General features: G+C 42.3%; 1 protein-coding gene across 1 annotated transcript; it reads right to left on the reverse strand.

The window, feature by feature from the left end:
- Positions 1-2,572: 2,572 nt before the first annotated feature.
- Positions 2,573-24,106, reverse strand: LOC117357712 (autophagy-related protein 101-like). Its single transcript, XM_033938681.1, has 3 exons — positions 23,949-24,106; positions 7,240-7,541; positions 2,573-4,148 (listed from the first exon to the last, which is right to left on the reverse strand). Exons 1-3 carry the CDS (start codon positions 23,962-23,964, stop codon positions 3,771-3,773), a joined length of 696 nt encoding a protein of 231 aa, XP_033794572.1. The 5' UTR covers positions 23,965-24,106; the 3' UTR covers positions 2,573-3,770.
- Between the last annotated feature and the right edge of the window lie 87 nt (positions 24,107-24,193).

Consider the following 24,193-nt stretch of genomic DNA (forward strand, 5'->3'; position numbering starts at 1 on the left):
AGCAGTATTGAGTTTCTGAAGCAAAGTCCAAATTGCTTCCAGCATGACCTCCTTGTGTGGTTCTTCCACCTCGGTTCTCAATTCCATCGCTCAAATGTTTCCATTCTTGGATCCTTTTTAGGCAATTCATTAGTTGCCACTTCAGCAACTCCACTGAATGTAGTTGCTGCTGGACAAGGAGAAATCGCTGCCGTCTCATGCCCCAGCAAGGAAGCAGCTACTCCTTCCTCATTAGGTAGGTTCCAATGGTGAATTTCTCTATTGTTTGCTGCATAAGAGGCAGCGACCTTCACTACGCCTTGGATAGAGATTAGAGATTCCCAATTGCTGTTGCCCATATCAACTCTGTCAAAATGGTTGAGATGACCTCTTGCAGCAGTTACATGAGACTATAACTAGAAGTCATGCAATTTTGTTTTAATTTATGTGTTTTTATACATGTTTTAGATTGACAATTTAGTTTTTTGGGTTGTTAGTTGTTTTTTGATTACTGTATTAGTGACCCCTAATGTTGGGTCTACTTTATACTGTATATCCTGGACTGAAATAAACAAGCTTTGTTTTATCCTGCTGGCTCCTTTGGATTGCTTGTTCCTACTTGTTTCCTTGGTAGCAGTCATGAAGCCATTTTGAGAGAACAGAGAATTGCTCCTGTCCCAACTAGACCACAGGAATTGTAAGACAAGCCTGAAGAGGGTGCTCAACAATAGCACAAGTTTTCAGCTTTTCACTGAAAAAACTAGTTTAGCCAATACTGAAACCAAGGCCATAGCTTTGGTCAAAACTAGGCAAAAAATGATTTGGGGCCCTGTTTCAACACCATATCCAAACCCAAAATGCCGTCAGTCACCAGCCCCCAAAGCAAAGGCTTCACACAATCAACTGGGATCTCTATGAGCAGGGAAAATGAAGTTCTAATCAGAAATGAAGTGGAATTGTCCAGAAGAGAATGAGAATGATGTGCGCTAAATAAATACCCTTCGATATGTCTGATGATTTGAAGATCTTTATTGTTCAAACATCAATAAAATATATTCACCAACTCGACATGTACATGTTTCGGCCATCAAGGCCTGCCTCAGGAGTCTTGAAAGTACAGATGACGATTTGAAAAGTAGGTTCGTATTCGTGAAAATATGTGACCAAAAATCAAAGAGATATCATCCCGCGCTAACATGGGAGATGTTGGTTTCCACCTTATGTATTTTATTGATGCTTGAACAATAAAGATCTTCAAATCAGACATATTGAAGGATACTTCTTTAGTGCACATCATTCTCTTCTGGACAATTCCACTTTGATTTATGCAATTTTGTGATTGTGGTGTGTTCACCTGTTTTTTTTTGTGTTCTAATCAGAAACACCAGATGTGAGAAGAAAGCAAAAAAATAAGAAATCCCACGAAGCTGATGCTGCAGCCTAGGTCGGCACTAAATATTTTGTCCAAAGCTCACAAGATACCACACCCCAATAAGTAATGAAAACCCTTTCTACCCCCTCCAAAGAAAGACTCTCAGTACTCACATACCCTTAGAGCAAATTAACTGTAGAAAGTTCTTTTCACTCAGAGAATAAGCTAATGTGGGAGGGGAGAGAGGGAGTAGCCGACTCCTCTCAGAAGTTCCCAGGCTCCTGAAAAACTAAGAACATAAGAAAGTTGCCTCTGCTGAGTCAGACCAGAGGTCCATCTCGCCCAGCGGTCCGCTCCCGCAGTGGCCCATCAGGCCTATTGCCTGAGCAGTGGTCCCTGACTATTTCTTTAACCTACCTCTACTCCTATCCCTAACTAACTTCTCTTCAAAAATTATTTTTTAAGTAAAGAGAAAGGAGCACCCATTCCCTCAACTGATTACTGTATTTACTCGAATATAAGTTGAGATCCACATTTTTCCCCAAAAAAAGATGAAAAATGGTCAACTTGAATATATGATGAACGGTTTAATATTCAAGTGCCTTGCCAGGATCTACACCCAGCACCCCCTCCCTGCCTATTGTACCTCCTCTCTGCCAATATCCTGCATACCGCCATGCCTTCCCTATACTTGTGTACCTGGAATCCCTGGTAGTCCAGAAATAGTGGACAGGAGCACACTTTGAGTGATGTGTGGCTTCCTGAAGGCTGCAGCAAGTCTCATGAGAATTCGTGAGAGCCATTCAAAATTGTATATTTCGTGTTAAACATTAAACTGTACCTGCTGTGCACCTCCTTGCATTAATCTCTTCATAAGTGCAGTTAATAAATTCCAATTAAAGGACAGAGCCTTAAAAAGTTTTTAATCTGTCTCCATCTGCTGGCTGATGGGCATAACTCACAAGGTTCTGAACTGGTCTGGTAAGGATGCTAAGGAAGGACTAATTTACTAAGCTTTTCATCAGACAGAGAAGAGAAAAGCTTTAACACATCAGGCCATAGGTATTTCCAAACACAGGAAGTGCCCTCTTCTAGAGGCTTTTTATGTTAGCTCTACAAATTCTCAGCTCTGGCCAACAACCTAGCTCAGACTCGGGTCTCTGGCACAGCAACATTCAGCTAATTAAGGTGAGACCAACATGGAGATTAAAGTCACTCAGGAAAAGGAAAATAAGACATTTATGGATTCACCTCGTTTGCAGTTCAATGCTTTACTGAAAAAAACAGTACACCTTCACCACAAATTTTATAATGCAATTAAAATATACTGGAAAGATTTATAGAAAGACCAGATCTTGTCAGAAAGGTGCATGTTAAACAGGTCATACATATTTTTTATAACAAGGGATGAAGTCTGTTTTACTATAAGGCATGCTTTCAGAGCATTCTACCTAGGTTGAATAAGATATACTAGCGAAATACTAGTGAAATTCTTGTTATACTATGCAGATGCTCTATTTCAAGTAAGAATTGTTCAACACCATATGTACAGATTACTTTACAGACAGAATACATGAAAAGCAGCCATTTGTATTGCCATCTACCTTTATTTCTTGCTATCTACCTTGCTGAAGAGCATCTTATCTTGAGGTACAACCTCAGCATGAGATGTGATCTGTCCTCCCTTCTTGAGCTCAGTATACTGTACCACCCATATCTGAATAGCCCATATGGACAGGGGATCCAAACTCACATCCACTATGCCAAAGCCCACAACATTCTGACCAGAGCAAAGCTCTGGTTTGTTATTATTCAGATCTAAAAGGAGATAAAGATAAGATAATTTTCTATTACTGGACTGTAACCTGCAAAGAACAGATTCAGAGAGATGGCTAATATAGTCCTCAAAGCTAAAAGCTGCTGGCACTGAGAGACTTTGTACTCCGAGGGTTTTAAGATGAGGGTCAACTGAAATCAAGAGCATTTGTGAAACAGTAGTGCTGCTGTGGAAAGGAGTGCTAAGCATGTGGCAGGTACATAAAGCCCTAAAATTCCTCTAGTTCACTACAGTGCAAAAGGTGCAAGAATGAGGAATACCCCTTCCAATAAGTAAAATTACCAACTAACCTGCGCCCCCCCACCCTAAGCTATATACCTTTAGTATAACAGTCATCAGTACCAGATGTTTCTGCCTCATTCATAACTTTAAGGAATGATCAGATAAAGAACCAAGTCAGAAATATACAAAAACTTAATACTTCTTTTTCCTCAGTTATGTACTCTTTCCTTGCCAGCTGGCTACATATAACCTTTGTAAATTACGCCACCTACAGCAAACTGAGGCTGATCGCAAAATCTCCCCAACAAACTGGTAATTGTACAATGAGTGGCTTTATCTAGAGAGCCAGTGTGTCCTTGATCAGTCTTCACATTGTGGTGATACAGAGGTGCCAAGTGAATCTGTAATTTGGTAGGAGATTTTGTACAAGTAAGGTTGAACATCTTTTAAACTTGTGTCAAAAACATTGTCCACCTCCGACTGTGTTGGCATCTTTGGCAGGTACTCATGCCTGTTCATCACTTCCACAATATTGATGATCTTTTCACCAAGTTTCTCCCCCACCTTTTCCCGGCATGTCTGTTGCTCTTGCTCATTGGCCAAGTTCACCACATTGACCTTGATGGTCCACACCTCCCAAGGGATGCACTCATCTTCAAGTGGCCAATATGACACTTTCTGATAAAATTCCAGGGATATTTGTCCTAGTCCATCACTTCCAGAATTCTGCAGAGCATCCTACAAAGAACAGAAAATATTAAATATGGGCAAAATAGCCAAAAATGCATATACAACCAAATATTAACTTTTTTTTGCTAATGTGTAAACTAAATTTTATGGAAAGATTAGGTTCTTAACTCAATCTTATTTTTAGTAGCTAAGACACTATTCCTGAACCTGTGGGTCGTCAATCCCTTTCTGTAAGAATTCCTGTAGATGCTTCATTAGCATTCTTTTGCTCCTCCTTCCATCCCTCAGTTCATATCAAAGCAGATAGTCAGACCTGGAGAGGAATCAGAATAGGGAGGGGTATGGGGACTCTTCCTGAGAAACATGTCAGTTCGTCTTGTATCAGTAAGATAAAAACCAAATAAAAAAACAACTTACCATTTGCAATAACATAAAGTGAACATGAACAAGTTGCCTTTCTGAGCATAACCTGCACTAACTGCCTCTTTTACAAAGCCACGCAGCCCTTAAAATCTCTATGGGCTTCAGGGCCATTAGCCCAGCACAGCCGCTAGTGTGACTTTGTAAAAAAAAAAAAAAAAAAGGCCACAAGAGTGTGGGAGATTCTACAGATACCCCCTAGATTCATCAATGCAGCAGTTGTATCCTCTATCCTTGTTAGAACTAGATAAAAGAAAGAATCAAAGGTCCATATGCCCCAGCACATTCGAGGCAGTAAGCAGGCAAATGAACATCTGACAGGGTGGGCTTCAGGAATAGAGTGTCTGTCTACTAGAAAACAAGATTAGAGGTAAGAACCTAATCTTTTCCTTCTAGTACGACAGACACTTATTCCTCTCAAGTTTAGGGCAGGACAAACGAGCCTGCTAACAGAACAGATGATCCGAATGTGAAGACCTGTTTGTCCACCACAGTCCACTCTTTTAAAACTAAACACACACCCAAGATAAACAAATTTTGTGAATGTTTGGAGAAAGTAGCAAGTTGCCTCTCCACAGATTTCTTCCACTGAAGATTCTGTCCTTGAAGCAATGCTTCTAGTGGCGTGTCCTTTCATGGATATAGGTGGATGCTTTTCACTTCCGATACTGGCTGATATGTACACTTGAGGCCGTCAGCCTTTACAGGCAGTCCCTGCTAAAACAAATGATCTGACAATTTAAATTTGTTCGTATCCTCTAAATACCGCAGTAAAAATCTGCAAACGTATAACAATTTCACAATTACAACATCCAATCACTGTTTCTCGATCCTCAGCATATTTCTTGGTTGATGAGGAAGCTGGAAACCACTTTCAGTAACAAAACAAAACAAAAAATGAAGCCTGAATAAGACCATACCTGAAACAAAAATAAGGAAGGGATCTCTGCATGACAAAGCCTGTAGTTCAGACACTCGAACCGAGGCAATCGCTACCAAAAAAACCACCATTCTGATGGTAAGGTCCATCAGATAAGCTTGCTCCAGAGATTTGTAGGGTGCTCTAGCTAGCACCCGCAGGACCAAAATTAATACTTCATGCCGGAAAAGGCTGTTGCACTGGAGGAAGGGGGCATAAGGTGCCCTTCAAAAACCTGGCCACATCTGGATATGCAGCTATGGTGCTTATTAATCCTAGGTCCAAAAGATGAGCCCCACAATCTGAGTTTTCAGGGAGCCAACTGCTAGGCCTTTTCAGACCTTCCTGCAGGGATTCGAACAGAGATTGGTGCCGAGCTCAGGTCATCACTTCTGAGCACACCAAGCTTGGAAGCATTTCCAGGCTTTTGCATATGCTGCTATAGTAGTCTCCACCCTTCTAAGATATAGGAAGAACACGTCTCCATCCGAATAGCCTTTACACACTAGCAACATTTACTCAAAAGCTATGCCATAAGACCAAAACATTTGGGACCCTGCCTTATCAGCCAGGGACGACAAGGAAGTCGAGACCTTGATCTCTTTGTAGACAGACCAGGTCTGCATACCTTAGTCATCTTGACCTGTAACTTCATCGTGTCACCTGGTCTCTTGTCATTTTTGACAGTGTGAAAAATTGATCCACTAGTATCCATTCTACTCCACTCAGGATTTTGTAGATTTCAATCTTATCTCCCCTCAGCTGTCTCTTTTCCAAGCTTTTTAGTCTCTTTCCTCATACAAGAGGAGTTCCATTCCCTTTATCATCTTGATCGCTTTTCTCTGAACCTTTTCAAGTGCCGCTACATACAGTGGTACCTCGGTTTATGAGTGCACCGGTTTGCAAAACATTTGCAAAATCAGCACCTCGGAAACCTGAGCATGGCTCGATATACGAGCACCCCCCCCCTACCGCATCTGGATGGATGGATACATACACACACCTTGAGATAAGGAGACCAGAACTGAACGCAATACACAAGGTGAGATCGCACCATGGAGCGATATAGGTGCATTAAAAACATTCTTAGTCTTGTTAACCATCCCTTTAATAATTCCTAGAATTCTATTTGCTCTTTGACTGCCGCCACACATTGGGAAGAAGGTGTCATTGTATGTCTCCGATGACACCCAGATCCTTTTTTTGGGGGGGGACAATGGTATTAATAACTTTTTGCTGAGATGTGCTAAAGACAATAGGGAAGAGGGGTGAGGTATTTATGGGAACACAATGCCTCCAGTAACTGTATAACATAAGGGCTTTATTAAAACAAGTTGAAGGATGCAGCACAAAAATGAGCATGTGATGGGAGGATCGGGTAACCATATATGGGGAATAGAAAATAGAGTTGGTGGTCCAAGAAATAAGGATAATGGGAGAAGTAAACAGATACATGGATAACTGAAGTAGAGTGAAACATTTGACAGATTATTCAACGCAAATTCAGCCTCCTTATAAGTAATATTTGGCTTATGAATTTAAGCTGGTTATTATAGCTTGCTTAAACAGATGAAAAGCATTTCTTACTGCTGGATGCCATTACATCTGCTACATTTTTATTATGTTTTGATAAATACAGAATAAGACATGTGGCAGGGATAAGGCTCCCAAATGAAGTGCTTTCATAGTTCTTTCCCATTTTATTTACATTCTGCTTTGTATACTTCATAAGCATATCTGCACATAAAGCATTTTAACAGTGTCTCATAATCTGTTTACACAGATTGGAAACTACTTTACCTTGAAATCTCCCACAGCCTTTTTTAAAATCTGGTCAAGTTCCTCAGAAGACGCTCTAACATAAGTGAACTCGATGAAATCACAATCTATGTCTTGCATTCCCACTGTTCCAATGGAATAGGTCCCTTCGTTCTTGTAGTGGAATTTCCCAGTGCTCCGGTGGAAGAGGATGGTATGAAGCAAAGCAAGCACTGCTTCCTCAATCTGCCGACCCTCCACTGACACTTCCAGCACTTCTGACCGACAGTTCATTGTAGGAACTGATGTGCAATCGGGAAGCCTTTCCTCTTGACAAACTTGTTCTGAAAATCAGAAAGAATAAAAACCCAAGAATTATTTTTAACAAATGAAATCTGCTCAGCTCTTCTATAGTAACACTCTTGGGAAAGTTAATACACTGTTCCAATAAAAAGTTATTTTACTGTCTGCAAAGACCTCAAAAACAGCAAACAATACAAAGCAAAACTAGACTTGGTCATAAATGGCATTACTGGAAGGGCAGCAGATGTGGAAGTTTCGGCCCCGCTAGGGACAAGTGATCATAATATGGTCAATTTTACCTTGGGCATCCAAAAGCGAAAACCAATCAAGACTGAAACTACGATCTTTAACTTTAAAAAAGGCAATTATGACAGCATGAGAACTATGGTTAGAAAACGACTCAGGAAGGACATAGCAGACCTCCGAACAGTTGAACAAGCATGGTCTCTACTGAAAAATACCACCGTAGAAGCACAGAAATTTACACATTCCGAAGATATCCAAAGGAAGGCAAAAAAAAGAACAAAGGAGAACCAGCTTGGTTATCCAAAGAGGTAAAAGATGCAGTGAGGGAGAAGAGGAACTCGTTCAAAAAATGGAAACGAGAAAAAACGACGGAAGCCTGGAACAGTCACAAAATCAATCAAAAAAAGTGCCATAAGGTGGTAAGAGATGCCAAGAAAGTCTACGAGGAGAAGATAGCACAGGAAGCCAAGAACTTCAAGCCCTTTTTTAGATATATAAAAGGAAAGAAACCAGCAAGAGAGGCAGTGGGCCCCCTCGACGATCTAGAAAGGAAAGGGTCAATAAAAGAGGACAAACAGGTTGAATTCATTCTTTGCCTCAGTCTTCACAAATGAAGACACTTCAACAATGCCAGCCACAGGGAGAATATTCACCGGGGAGATAGAGGAAAGCCTCACAACAGTAAATGTGACGTTGGAAATGATTTACGTTCAGATTGACAAACTTAAAAGCGACAAATCCCCAGGACCAGATGGAATTCACCCGAGGGTATTAAAGGAACTTAAGGAGGAAATTGGTGAACTATTGCAATCCATAGCTAACATGTCAATTAGAACTGGGCAAATACCAGAAGACTGGAGGATAGCGAACGTCATCCCAATTTTCAAGAAAGGATCAAGAGGGGATCCAGGAAACTACCGACCTGTGAGCCTCACATCGGTCCCAGGGAAGATGATTGAAGCACTAATTAAAGAAAACATTGTACAACACCTGGAGGATCATAATCTATTAAGGGCTAGTCAGCATGGCTTCAGGAAAGGGAAGTCATGTTTGACAAATTTACTGCAATTCTTTGACAAAGTGAACAAACAAATGGATAGTGGCGATCCAGTGGATATAATTTACCTGGACTTTCAGAAAGCGTTTGACAAGGTCCCACATGCAAGGCTCATGAAGAAACTACTATGCCATGGAATAGGGGGAGAAGTGCACAAATGGATCGGAAAATGGCTAGAAAACAGAAGGCAGAGGGTTTGCATAAATGGGAAATACTCTGACTGGGAGAAAGTGACTAGCGGCGTGCCCCAGGGCTCGGTTCTTGGACCTATATTGTTCAATATTTTTATAAACGACCTGGAGGAGGAAACATCATCCGATATAATTAAGTTTGCTGATGATACAAAACTATGTCGGGCTGTTGGCACTCAAAGGGACTGTGAGGACCTTCAAAAGGATCTGAACCAGCTGGAAACTTGGGCGAACAAATGGCAGATGAACTTTAACATAAACAAATGCAAGGTGATGCACCCTAGGAAAGAAAAATAAAGAACATGAGTATATGATGATGGGGGTGAAGTTAGCAAAATGCACACAAGAAAGGGATTTGGGGGTACTGATTGACAGTACCCTTAAACCATCGGTACAATGTGCAGCGGCGGCAAAGAAAGCTAACAGGATGTTGGGCATAATTAAGAAGGGGATTACGAGTAGATCGGAAGAGGTCATAATGCCACTTTACAGAACAATGGTCAGACCGCATTTAGAATACTGTGTTCAACACTGGTCTCCATACCTTAAGAAAGATATAACTCTGCTGGAGAGAGTGCAGAGGCGAGCCACAAAACTAGTCAAAGGGATGGAGCATTTGGATTACAAAGATCGACTCAGGAAACTGGGACTGTTTACCCTCGAGAAGAGAAGACTGAGGGGGGATATGATAGAGACTTTTAAAATATTAAAAGGATTTGATAAAATGGACCAAGATACAGCATTACTAACATTCTCAAATGTGACACGGACTAGAGGTCATAGCCTGAAACTGAGTGGCAGTAGGTTCAGGACAAATGTCGGGAAGTTCTGTTTCGCGCAATGCGTGGTGGGTGCTTGGAATGCACTCCCCGGGGAGGTTGTGGAGGAGACTACTGTACTGGGATTCAAGCGCAAGTTAGATGCACACCTACTTGCATATCATATTGAGGGATATGGTTAATTATGGGTCTCCAAAAAGGAGTACTTAAATGGGCCGCCGCGGGTGCGGATCGCTGGACTAGATGGACCTCGGTCTGATCCGGCGAAGGCGTTTCTTATGTTCAAATCAGATTTAAGGTCTATAGAGAAAGACAAATTTCATAAACAAAAAAAAACAAACACACAAAAAAACAACTTTAGAACAAAAGGAAAAAATGATTCAAAAATAAAAATGATTAGGGATGATATTCAACTAATGGGAGGGGGGAACTCGGGTTTAAAATCATATAACCAGAGAACAAATTAATATTGGGAGCTGGCCGAGTCAGAGAGAGAGCAAGAGAGTCAGGAGGCGGGACAGCAGGAGAGCAGGAAGGAGAGAAGGGAGAGTCGGAAGGAGAACCGGGAGCAAGGGGCAGCAGCAAGAGAAAGCTCTGCCCACCCCCACCGCATCATTGCCTGGGCTCCCCCTTAAAAGGGAGTGAGCCAATGGCGTGCAGCCGTTCGGTGTGCGGCAAAGGCGCTCGCCTTAGTGAGAGTGCCTTTGCAAAGGATCCGAAATCTAGGACACCCAGAGTGACCTAGAATGTAAGTTACAAGTTCTATTTGTAGCTGCTGCGAAACAGGGATCACTTCTTGCACATCACACACCTAGAGGAGGAACATTCACACAGACACAGCAGCACCAACAGACCCACAAACAGGAAGTCAGGTCACATCCAGCTGACAGAGACAGAAGGTTCACAGCAAGAAGCCCACATAACTCAGAAGGGGAACAAGAAATGATAGCCCAAGGAAGTCAGAAGATGAGCTTTCCAGTCTTCTGCACCAGCTGTAATATGTATGACTACCTCCCCTCGGGGACTCGGGCATACATATGCAGTCGATGCATGGAGCTGGATAGCCTGATACAGCAATTCTGGCTGCTAGAAGAGACAGTAAGGGAACTAAAAGAACGCCTCACCTTTGAAGAGGAAATCCGCGAGCAGGAGAAGCTACTAATGGAGTCCAGTACCAACGAGGAGATCGAGGAGCTAGAGAGAATTCATTGAGGAAGTCCACTAGCAACATGTAGAGGTCCCAGGGCTGGAAAACTGTACCCAAGCAACCCAGGAAAATGGTCTAGATGGGTTTGGAGGAGACACCACTACAACTACAGTTGTGACAGAAGCGGAGTTAGAGGGCAACCACTCACCGAGAGGAAGAGGGAGACCGCATGGATACGCACCTCAGGAGAGAGAAGATCAGCCCTATACTATGGATGTGGATCTACGACCCCTGAAGAACCCCCGAACTGAGAAGATGGGGGATTATTGTAGGAGACTCCATTATATGACATGTAGACAGCCACACTGCAGGAGGAAGCGAGGATAGACTTGTCACCTGCCTGCCCTGGAGCAAGAGTGAAGGATGTGGCCAACAGGATCACGAAGATCATAAACAATGCAGAAGGAGAGGACACTGCTGTGCTTATTCACGTGGGAACTAACGATGTGAGCGGACGGAAGTGTGACAGGGAAGAACTGAAGGGCCAGTTCCACTCGCTCGGAAGAAAGCTGAAAGTCAGGGAGGTGAAGATGGCCTTCGCTCTTGGTACAGGGAGGATCTCGGAGGACGAGAAGAGGCAAGAGGAACTGCGAGCGATCAACGCCTGGATGAGAAGATGGTGCAAAGAAGAAGGCTTAAGACTTCGTGCGCAACTAGACGGCGTTCTGGGGAACTAACAGGTACCACAGAAAGGATGGATTACACCTCACCAAGGAAGGAGCAAGAGTATTGGCAGGCAACATGAGGAAGGCCATTGACAAGGCTTTAAACTAAAGTCAGGGGAAAGCCGACAGTCGACCACCAGTTGATGGCCCAGGCAACAGAATGCCCAAAGAAGGATCGGCAGACAAGTACCCAGACATAGGGGGTTAAGACCACAAAGCAATTGAGGGAGACAATGTAGGAGCACATACTGATACCGTGAAAGACACAGTAGAGGTATTATGTTTTAAAAGATTCCTACAATCCAGAACCTATAGAGTCAAAACAAAGAAAAATCAGAACCATGGTCCAACCAGTTCGGAGTTCCAAGGATCACCTATCTCCCATGCTATTCAACCTATACATTGCCTCCCTCAGCTCCCACCTAGATAAACTAAACTTAACCTCTTACAGCAATGCAAACGACATAACCATCCTTCTTCCTTTTGACCAACCAATACCCTTATGGCAGACTCAATACACATAACATTCAAAATAGCAACAGGGATGAAAGAACGCAAAACAAACTTCATTCTACTTTAAAACAGCAAAACCACAACCATAACAAATCTAGTCATAAACTCTCATACCCCATTCAACTCACTTTAAAAAAAAGTCCTGGGAGTGCTGATACAGACGCTGTACCATGCAGCCACAAAACAATAAAAAAATCATTTGCAGTTATGAGAAACCTAAGGCAAGTTCAAAAATGTGACAGGAAACACCTCTTGGTACAATCCCTAGTCCTAGGACAGACTACTGCAACATACTATATCTCCCATGCCCAGCAACCTTGATAAAACAACTTCAAATACAAGACACAGCCTTGAAGACTTATCTACTTGCTGAAAAAATACGACCATACGGAGGCATACCGCGAAACACACTGGCTCCCAGTTCAAGTGAGAGTAGAGGCTGTGAAACTTAGAAAGTCCAAGAAGGGACCACAAAGGGAACTTAAATGTATGTATACGAATGTTAGAAGCTGGAGGAACAAAATGGGAGAGCTAGAGATAATAGCAAGACGTGATGAACTAGATATCATTGGCATAACAGAAACATGGTGGAATGATGAAAATGAATAGGATACAATACTACAGGGATACAAGCTATACAGAAAGGATAGAACAGGGCAGAAAGGGGGAGGTATTGCCCTATATGTTCAGGATGGAATAGAATCTGTTAGAGAGGTAAAGACAGAGGGGAAAGAGAAACTGGAGTCCCTCTGGATCAAGATTCCTAGACGCAATTTTGCAGACACAAAAATTGGCCCCCAGGACAGACGGAGGAGACAGACTCAGAAATGATAGAGGAAATCAAACAAGGATGTAAGATAGGAAATGTAATGATCATGGGAGACTTCAACTTCCCGGGGATCGACTGGAACCTGGGAACTTTAAACTGTGGTAAGGAGATGAAGTTCCTGGAAATGATAGGGGACTGCTTCCTAGAACAAATGGTGGGAGAGCCGATGCCATCTTGGACTTGGTCCTAAATGGCATTACTGGTCAGACAAAAGATGTAGAAGTCACGGTCCCGCTTGGGACGAGCGATCACAACATGATCAACTTTAAACTAGACATCGAGAAAGGGAAACATACCAAAACCTTAACTACGACTTTCAACTTTAAAAAATGAAGATATGATAGCATGAGCCACGGTGAAAAAAAAAAAAAGGCTCAAGAAAAGGATGGATAAAATCAGAATGATTTATCAGGCATGGTCCTTACTAAAATATACTATCACTAAAGCACAAAACCTCTACATTCCACAGATAACCAAAGGACGGGAAAATAAAGGCAAAAGAGAACTTGCATGGCTTACTAGAGGTGAGGGAAGCCATAAAAGGAAAGAAGGACTCCTTTAAAGAATGGAAACGTACGAAAACAACCGAAGCTCGGAACACCTAAACCATGCATTGGTTTTTGTAACTTTTTTTTTTTTTTTTTTTAAACAAATATAATTCTGCATTATTCATGCTGGCATGGTTGCTAAATCCTCTCCTACAACTTCTTGTCACTTTTGACGCCTCCTATACTTTCTAGCCACCCTTGTTCTCTTCCGGGGGACTTAGTAAAGCTTCTGGTCTCTATGGACACTGCTGGTGGCCATGCCGAGATGCAGATCTCAGCTGTCACCTGGGCTGACAGACTCCGAGGAGCAGTACTGCACTCTTTTTTCTTAAAAAAATAAAAATAAAAAGAGCCTTCCCCACAGCGCCCTGGAAGACCGGTTGTTTGAGCCCATGTTAAGTCACAACTTTATTATAATAATAATTTTTATAAACTGCCAATCATTTCATGGCAGTTTACATGCAGCTTGTGACCTCAAACCATTGCCCCATACCTACTGAAATCCGCCAGTACGCTGTTTCACACCCAGATTTTACAATGGATCCAGACTATACTCGGATGGCCTTTTCCCACAAGACCTCTGTGAAAAACACCCAATCATCATCACCCCAATCCTAAAAGACCCCAAAGGAGCAACAGACCAACCGTCCAACTACAGACTCATAGCCTCAATACCGCTCTATGTCAAGCTAATAGAAGGCCTCATAGCCAAAGCCCTAACCTTATACCTAGAAAACCACAATTTACTCCACCCTACACAGTCTGTATTCAGAACCAACTACAGCACAGAGACTCTCCTAGGTTCTCTCAGGGACACCGCTAACACCTCTCCACAGTCAAAAAACGCCGATTATTCAACTGGATCTCTCTGCAGCTTTTGACCTCGTGGACCATGACATCCTTCTACAAATACAAGACTCTATAGGAATCACCAGCAAGGTATTATGTTTTAAAAGATTCCTACAATCCAGAACCTATAGAGTCAAAACAAAGAAAAATCAGAACCATGGTCCAACCAGTTCGGAGTTCCAAGGATCACCTATCTCCCATGCTATTCAACCTATACATTGCCTCCCTCAGCTCCCACCTAGATAAACTAAACTTAACCTCTTACAGCAATGCAAACGACATAACCATCCTTCTTCCTTTTGACCAACCAATACCCTTATGGCAGACTCAATACACATAACATTCAAAATAGCAACAGGGATGAAAGAACGCAAAACAAACTTCATTCTACTTTAAAACAGCAAAACCACAACCATAACAAATCTAGTCATAAACTCTCATACCCCATTCAACTCACTTTAAAAAAAAGTCCTGGGAGTGCTGATACAGACGCTGTACCATGCAGCCACAAAACAATAAAAAAATCATTTGCAGTTATGAGAAACCTAAGGCAAGTTCAAAAATGTGACAGGAAACACCTCTTGGTACAATCCCTAGTCCTAGGACAGACTACTGCAACATACTATATCTCCCATGCCCAGCAACCTTGATAAAACAACTTCAAATACAAGACACAGCCTTGAAGACTTATCTACTTGCTGAAAAAATACGACCATACGGAGGCATACCGCGAAACACACTGGCTCCCAGTTCAAGTGAGAGTACTCTTCAAATTCTGCCGCCTACTATTTAAAGCCATAAATGGAGACAGCCCAGCATACTGAAATAATCAATTAAATCAATCCTCCTCAACCAAACACAGGAGAACCCACACACCATTCATGCACCTGCCAACCAAAAACGTCAAACAAAAGAAGCTGTACGACAACCTCCTAGTCACTAGAGCTGCAAAACTGGACCACCAACTCTCCAACCTACTAATCACGACCACCGACTTCAAAACCTTCAAAAAAAAAAGGAACAAAAACCATACTATTAAAAAAAATAACTAAACTAAACCTTAAGTTTATATACCGCATCATCTCCACGGGAGTGGAGCTCAACACAGTTTACAAAGCTAAAAATATAGGAAGAGAGAGGGGAAAGATTTACCAGGGGATATATAAAGAGGGGATGAAACAGAGGAAGAGATGTTATATGTTAGAGAAAAGCCAGGTTTTTCAGTTGTTTTCGGAATAGTTGGAGGGAGCCCAGGTTCCTCAGCGGGATAGTGAGATCGTTCCAAAGGCCCGTGATTTTGGAGAGGATAGATCTTCCCAGTTTTCCTGCATGGAGAATGCCTTGTAGAGAGGGGAAGGATAGTTTATGTCTGTGGGCTGATCTGGTGGTAGCAGGCGTCAGGGCGAGGAAGGATAGGGGGATTAGGGGCGGAAGGATGCCGTGAATGATCTTGAACGCCAGGCAGGAGCATTTGAAATGAATTCTGGAAAGTACTGGGAGCCAGTGAAGATTGGTAAGTAGTGGGGAGACGTGATCAAATTTGCGTTTAGCAAAAATCAGTTTGGCTGCAGTATTCTGGATAAGCTGGAGTCTGCGAAGACTTTTTTTTGTTAGGCATAAATAAATGGCATTACAGTAATAGAGTTTGGATAGGATAATGGATTGTACAAGGACGGTGAAACACACAACCAGACTTGACCTAAGCACAACCTGCAATAATCTCTGATCCTTACCATCTTAAATTTCCAGACTACTTATGTATCTCCAAAAGACCTAATACCCCATATGTAATACTATCGTCAAATATATTTTATTGAGCACCAAGAGAAACATCAGAAACAAGTACAAAGAACAAAGCAGCTCTATGTTTCACACAAAAATCTAGCAAACCCACCCCACCAACCCAACCTCCAAGCCCTCCCCCCCTCCCATTCTCACTGACGCCAAACAAAACATAATAAACAAGAGGATAAAACAATACCAGGGGTAGCAGTTCAAGATGCGACTACGAGCCACCAGAGACAATGTTGTCCAAAAGGGCTCCCAAATTCGCTGGAAGGCCTGTCCAGACAAGGAAGAAATATCCTGAACTCCCCTCCGTTCCCAAGAAAGCAACGTAATCATGTGACTATGCCAAAGGGAATAGTCAGGTGCCTCCACTTCCATCCACCTAAGCAAAGTACATTTGATAGCAATCACTGCAGTCCAACGAAGGAATGCGGAGGCCCCGGGTCGGCGAGGATGAAAATGTAAGGAGGCACCAAATACCAAGGTAGATCTCTGAATTGTAATGTTCCAGGTGGTAATCAACAAAAAGAAAAACAGCATCCCAAAAAGTCTGTATGGATGAACAAGACCAAAACATATGGCCGAGACCTGTGTCTGGAGCACCACAGCGCCGGCAGTCCAGTCGAACAGAGCCCCGCCAGGAAAGCTCTCCGAGGAGAAATACAGGTGGAGAGTCAATTTGTAGTGTTGTTCCCACAAAATTGTATATTTACCATACAAAGGTAGCTTTTTGATGGCATTCGAAATTACTTCAGAGAATTCCATATTTAAATCCCCCATCCAAGCATCCCGCAATCTGAGTCAATCAAACATAGGGGATTTGTCCTTCAGATGTCTATGGTGAAATTTCAATGGGACAGGCTGTTGGGAACCAAATGTAAAGGCCTCCATCAACAATTCCCGACAGGAGGCCGAAAGATGAGTACTCGACAAGGAGGAAATGTAATGGCGAATCTGAAGGTAGGCATAGACATCTGTGCGAGGAAGAGCAAATTCCTCGCAAATCAGATCAAAGGGTTTGATTAGACCCTCATCATCAACCAAATGAAACAAGAAATGAATCCCTTTTGCTTCCCAACGCACAAAGCTAACATTGTCCACCCCAGGAGGGAAACGTGCATTATAGCGTAATGGTAAAAAGGGAGAGACCAGTAGAGCTAAGGGAATGAAACCTACAGACCCAGTGCCAGGCCCGACGGAGAGGGCAATGCAACAACGCACTGGGCGCAGATTCCCATTTAGAAAGCAAAGAGTGAAGAAACGCACTAAAGTGGGTAGAGGTAAAGCAAGAAAGTTCTAAGGAGGTGTTAGTAAACGTGGAGGTGCCACTAAAGAGATCATTGATATGGCGCATGCCACAAGCAATCGTTAAGAAACGAATATTCAACAACCCCAAAGCACCCTTATACCAAGGGGAGGCCGCCCTCCTATAGGGAAGGCGAGCACGCTTGCCTAGCCAGAGGAACCGTTGCACCATGCACTCAAGACGCTTTTCATCATGGGAGGACAGATAAAGGGTAAGAACCTGAAACACATACAGCCACTGTGGTACAACAAGCATATTATATAGGATCACCCGGTCCAACAAAGAAAGGGGAAGACCCCGCCACAGCTGTAACTGCGCCCCAAAGGTAGAAAGCAAAGAGCTAACATTTAAAGAGTAGAGGCGGGAGAGATCCATAGGAATGTGGACCCCTAAATAGCAAAGTTCAGACTCCACCCACCACAAAGGGAAGGAACCCCGCCAAGAAGTACGAACTGTCGGGCACGAAGGCAAAGCCAGAGATTTATCCAGATTCAGAGAAAGGTCGGAGTGAAAACCAAATTCTGAAATAAGATCTAATGCAAGGGGTAAAGAAACCTCAGGATTGGTCAGGATTAAAAACATATCATCCACAAAGGCCAGCGTCTTCAAGGACTCACCCGCGACCCGAAGGCCCTGCACCTCATCAATGTGGCGCAAAGTACAAAGTAAGGGTTCCAAAAAGAGCAGAAAAAGCAGAGGAGATAGGGGGCAGCCCTGTCTAGTACCTCGGAAGATAGGAAAGGAATCCGTACGAATACCATTAACCAAGAGATGCCCTCGGATTAGAATATAAGGAACAGATTGCACTGAGGTAAATATGTAATACTATAAAAACTGTAATAATGTAATCTGCCTTGAACTGCAAGGTAATGGCGGAATAGAAATCACTAATGTAATGTACACAATAATTACAAAGCCATATAATTAAGTGAAAATAACAGTTCAGAATAAAATACTAAATAGCAAAATACAACCCTATAAAAACTATAAAAGAAAGTAATTACACAATACAAGTTGATTATACTAAAATTGTAAAAATAGTCTGTAGAATTGTCTAAACGAATGATCATAAGATAGTAAAAACTGACTACTAGCCTGTGATTTTTTTTTTAAATTTGGTTTTTTACTACTCTACTTTGGATAGAATTCAAATTATTTGAACTCTCATCCTTTCCATATTCTCAATCTGTACATCTTCAGTTAGCATTCTTTAAACAATTTGTTAATTACATTCCAGGAAGGGGGATTGTAGACATCTGCAATTTCTGATAGCTTTAATTGAGACCTGCAGCCAGGGCAGGATTAAAGGGTAGGGCTGAAAATGTCAGGAGGGCCAGCCAATGTGGTGCTTTAAGGCTGATTGGGTCCTTGCAGTCCCGGCATTTCTCCCCTTAAACTGGCCCATCTCCCTCACCATCGCTGGATTCAGCAACATCAGCGCTCCTCCATCCCTCCCGTCATACAGCTGAACCCCCGTTGACCCTCCCATCTTTCCATCTCTCCCTCCCATTTGAACCCTGCCGACCCTCCTGTGAGACGACCAACAAATCTCTTTGCTGTTTGTTTTGAATTTTATAAGAAAAAATACATACAAGTGGAAATACAGTAGTAAATAAATAGGGGTGGGGCAGGGCTAGAAGGCCCTGTGTACTTGTGTGCCTAGGGGCCCTCCAAGAATTAATCCTGCCCTGCCTGTAGCGCTGATTTTAATGAGCGGACTAGAGACAAAAAAATACCACTGCTTTAGGATGCGATTTCAGCACCAGGACTGAACAAAAATCTCCCTATTTGAACAATTTGTTTATGTAGATATTAGCTAACATTTTCAGCTTGAGGCATGAGCTTTCAAATTATTTGGAATTTCATTTACCATTTATAGCGTTATTGGGCTCCAAGCTAAGGTCCTCAGGGCCAGCTCAAGAGGCTGTGACACCCTGGACCAGCTTTTGGTTTTGTGCCTTCCCCACCTACTTGTTTGTCTCTTCCTTTGCAACCCAGCATCTCTCCTTCCCCCGTCATGGCCCCGTCTCTACCCCACCCCAGTCTGACATGTCCTCTTATCTTCACCCCTAGACCCTCCTCCACCTCCCATGTTCCTGAACTCCCCCCTCCCGTGTTCCTTCACTCAAGGGTTGGCATCTCTGCTGTCCCCCCCCATCCTATCCTGCAAGTCCAGCACCTCTTCCTTGGCCTCTGAACCAGCTAACCTGTTCTTCACTGGCAGCAATAGTTAACACACTGCCTGAGTAGAGCCTGCTCCTTCCCTCTGCAGGGACCTACCAGTATGTAAACAGGAAATTACTGGCAGGCTCACAATCTAACTATGGTACCTGGGGTAATGGAGGGTTAAGTGATTTGCCCAGAGTTACAAGGAACAGAGCTGCAATTGAACCTACAACCTCAGTCTGATTCAGGAGGAAAAAGAAAAAAAAAAAAAAAAAATTAAGTTTGATGCGATTTGAGACAATTCAATTTGCTTTCTATGATACAACTTTAAAATGAGCTGGCAGGTTTATTTTGCAACATTTTCACCCACCCCACACACCGTTCTCCTCTCCAACCCCACACCAGCACTGTCATGTGTAAACAAAACACACAGTTATGTCCTAGCTCTCGTACTCACTATCTTATCACCAGCTCTGGCAGGATACACATTTCAAATCTGACATTGTAATCACAAAATAGAAAATATTTATTTTTCTACCTTTTGTTGTCTGGTCATTTTATTATTCAAATCATGCGAGTTCCAGGCTCTGATTTCTGTTCGTCTTCTGTTAACTCTCACGCTAGGGTCTCCTGCCCATTTGATATTTTCTTTTCTTTCTCCATGCTTATAATCCATCTTCCATCTATGTACCTTCCCTTCTCTTTCCTTCTCCCTTCAGGTTCAATACCCTCTCTCCAGCACCACCTACATCCTATGTAACCAAAACCCTCTCTCTCTTCCCTTTCCTTCAGTCCATCCCCATCCCATGGTCTGACATCTGTCTCCTTCACCCCATAACCTGGCATCTGTCTCCTTCCCTTCCATGCTCTTATCTCCTCTCCTTCCTATGGTCTGGCATCACTCATCTCCTCCCTCCACTCTGCTCTGGACAACTTTCCTCCTAACTCTCCCTCCCCCCAATTCGGGTAGGGGGGATAGAGAAAAGCTGCACCCAATTGGTACCTCTCTCTCTCTACCCTCATTGGCAAGCTTCACAACTCACTGTTCTGCGAGCGTCGGGCCTCCTGTGCTGGTCCCACTTACTTCCTGTTTGAGCAAAGGCAGGACCCAGCACAGAGGAAGGCCCAACGGCAGATGAAAGCTGCCGCCACCACTGCTGTCAGAAGGGGGAAGAAGTTTGAATGCCGATGCTGATCCCAGCCCAAGGAAGGCTGCCCCCCCCTGCAGTGTCTTAATCAGTGAGTGATTTTTTTACTGAATCTGTGACACAATTTGAGTTGTGAAACAGACAGCACTAGCTCAGGGTGCTGAGACAGCAGCTCTAACCACTTAGCCACTCCTCAGAGAGAGGGCAAGAGTATCAATTCTACATCTATTGGCAGTAAAGCATTTTTAGCTTACATCTTGATTGGAGAATCACAACCAGATATAGTATCATGACCGAGAGGTGACTTCTAAATTTAAAACTGAGATTTCTGAAATCCAGTTGATTATAGGACCCGAGCATAGTTTTACTAAAGGTAAGGACTTGTCATAGTTGGATCAAGAGAGCACTACATGTGGTATACTCTAGATTTTAGCAAAGCCATTGATATGGTTCTGAATAAGCAACTTTATAAATACAATAAACCGCTACTTTTCAATTATATAGTTCAGTGAGAATTACAAATTAAGAAACTAGCCATAAGCTAGGAATACAACATTACAAAAAAAGAAACATTTAACAAATAAACCTAAACAACCTAAAACAAAGGAATTGGAACAAAAATTTCAGACATTATTTAGACAGGATAAATACCGACGCTCCTTCTTAACAGTGGGTGGCAGAGTTCCAATGTATAGCTGCCTGATAAGGCAACAAGGAATTCAGTTTCATCTTAGATGTTATTCCATGTACTGAAGGAATGTATAAATGAAGTGACTATGGCTCGCAGGAGTCTATTCAAAGAAGGCCGAGTCAATGGTACCTTATAACTTGGTGCCAATTTGGATAAAATCTAAAAAACAATATGCATAATTTGATTTGAATGCATTTTCTTATTGGAAGCCAGTGTAGCTCTTTCAATAAAGAAATCATTCTATCAAACTGAATATTCTTGGTATGAACTCAAATGACTGGAATCTAAACTGGTTGAGTGGAAGGTGACAAGAGGGTAGTGGTAAATGGTGCCAACTCTGAGGAAAGGGACGTTGCCAGTGGTGTGCTGCAAGGTTCAATTCTTGATCCAATTCTTTAACACTTTTGTGAGCTATAATGTGGAAGGGCTGCCTTGTAAAATTTGCCTTTTTGTGGATGATACCAAAATATGTAATAGGATAAACACCCTTAATGATGTGGATAACATGAGGAGGGATGTAGTGAAGCTTGGCAAAGAGTCCAAAAATTAGCAGCTAATATTTAATGCTATGGAAATGCAGGATCATTATATGGGCTCTAAAAATCCAAGGGAGAGGTACAGTAGAGGGGGTGAAGTGCCCAAAAGATGAACAGGACTAGGGGCGTGAATCAGTATCTGAGGATCTAAAGGTGGCCAAACAGGTAGAAAAGGTGATGGTTAGAACTAGAAGGATGCTTGGGTACATAGGGAAAGGAATGTCCAGCAGAAAAAAAAAAGGTGCTAGTGCCCCATATATAGTACATATCTAGTGAGACTTCGTTTAGAATCCTGTGTACAATTCTGGTGACCTTCAAAAGATATAAATAGGATGGAGGTAGTCCAGAGGGTAACTACTAAAATGGTCAGTGGCCTTCATCATGAAGCGTATGGGAACAAACTTAAAGATCTAAATTTGTATGTCATATAAGAAAGATGAGGTGAGATATAGAAAAATTACTTCCATGGAAAAATACACAGGAGGTGAGTCTCTTAATTGAGAGAAAGGTCTGGAATGAAGAGACGTAGGATGAAGATAAAAGGGGGCAGACTCTGGAGTAATCTAAGGAAATATTTTCTTTCCGGAAAGGATGGTGAAGATTGCATGATAGGGTAAGTAAAAAGGGTAGAGGAGTGGCATTGTATGTTAAAAATAATATTAAAGTGACAGAATTGAGAGACCTAGGGAGTAAAGAAGAAGCACTGTGGGTTAATCTGAAAGAAAGAATGGAAAACGCATTTATGTTGATGTGATATACAGGACTCCTTTAGCAGAAGGAAACGGACAAAGATTTAATTAAAGACATTTGCAACATAGCTATTGTGACCGGGCGTGGCCAAGCTGGACACAGCAAATGGCCCGGCCCAGTGCACATAAACCTCAGCCGAGTGTGAGCGAGGTTGTTTGGTAGCTTGATATGCATTAATAAAGAGTTCCAACAAGTACTGGTGCAATTCTTTTATAAGTTTATTGTTCTAAACACCATTAACAAAAGCTTCAAAAGTGGCCTTCAGGTTTGTATCACCATTGCCTTTGTTTCACCACACACAAGCTTCAAAACTTCAGTTCAAGCAAAAAGACACAAAAGTCATACACAATAAAAGTTTTGCCTTTAAAGGCAAAACTCCTTGGGGGTCACAGCATTAATACCCCCAAGGGTGGGTTCTACTCCAAGTTTCCCTTGAAGTTTGGGTTCCTACTTGTGCTTCTCACTGAATTGGTGGTGTGTGGATATTCATTCTTAGCCATAACTTCCCCACAGCACATAAACCATACAAGAATAGCCAAAAGGCAAAAAAAATAAGAAAACAAATGTTCTCTACTGGTTTTGTAGGCTTGCCACTTGCCCTGGTTGCATTCCAGCTTAAACTACTTTAATCAATGGCACTTATCTTAAAGTTCAAAAAAACAAACTTCCTTCTGCTTTATAATTAACCTGCAGCTTGCAAAACGAGTGGCTAAAAAATACCTATGCTGTGTAATCCAGACTGATAGTATACAGTATATCAAGGAAATGTCCAGATTTAATTTTAAATAATCAGTTCTTGAAAACCCGACGCCTCAGCCCCACCACTCCACCGCAATATTCGATTCAAAAATGCGGGAGATTTACTGTGGGAACTTCATCATTGGCTGTCGGGTTTGAAACAGTTTTTATTCACCTATTTTTTAATTTTTTTAGTTTTTTTTAATTTTTTCAATTCAAAGAACTATTAAAGAATAAATATTCTAAGACTCTTCAATTCAATTCTTATAATTAACCTGAGCAGACCTTTATCTTCAATAGCCCTTAGCTCATTTCTATAATCTCTATACTGGATAATTCAGCCACTTCTGTGTCCATTGCACAGAAACTCACATCATCTTCCATTTCATTTACAGATGATGAGTCAAAACTATCCATAGCTTCTTCACTAAGAGCATGTACCTGAGCTTTCTGCCATGCTCTGTGGCTTTCAGTGGCTGTAGTCTGCTGACTCTGCTCCCTTCCAATTGCACTACTGCTCTAGGTTGCTGGAACTGCTTGGGAATGTGGGTTACACCCTTTTCTTTCCCTGCAGTGAGCTGATTACTACTCACTGCAGGTGAGTTTGAGAAACCTGGTTTCTGGAGCCTTTCTAATCTGGTTTAAACCAGTCTCAAACAGATTAGGATTGGCTTGTGTTCCAGTCC

The sequence above is a fragment of the Geotrypetes seraphini genome, chromosome 3, assembly GCF_902459505.1.
Source record: "Geotrypetes seraphini chromosome 3, aGeoSer1.1, whole genome shotgun sequence".
In the NCBI taxonomy this organism is placed as follows: domain Eukaryota; kingdom Metazoa; phylum Chordata; class Amphibia; order Gymnophiona; family Dermophiidae; genus Geotrypetes; species Geotrypetes seraphini.

Excerpts from the sequence above, each read along its gene's own strand:
- LOC117357712 (XM_033938681.1), bottom strand. Across the intron at positions 4,149-7,239 it reads AGGCTGTGGGAGATTTCAAG|GATGCTCTGCAGAATTCTGG; the intron begins GTAAAGTAGTTT and ends TGTTCTTTGTAG.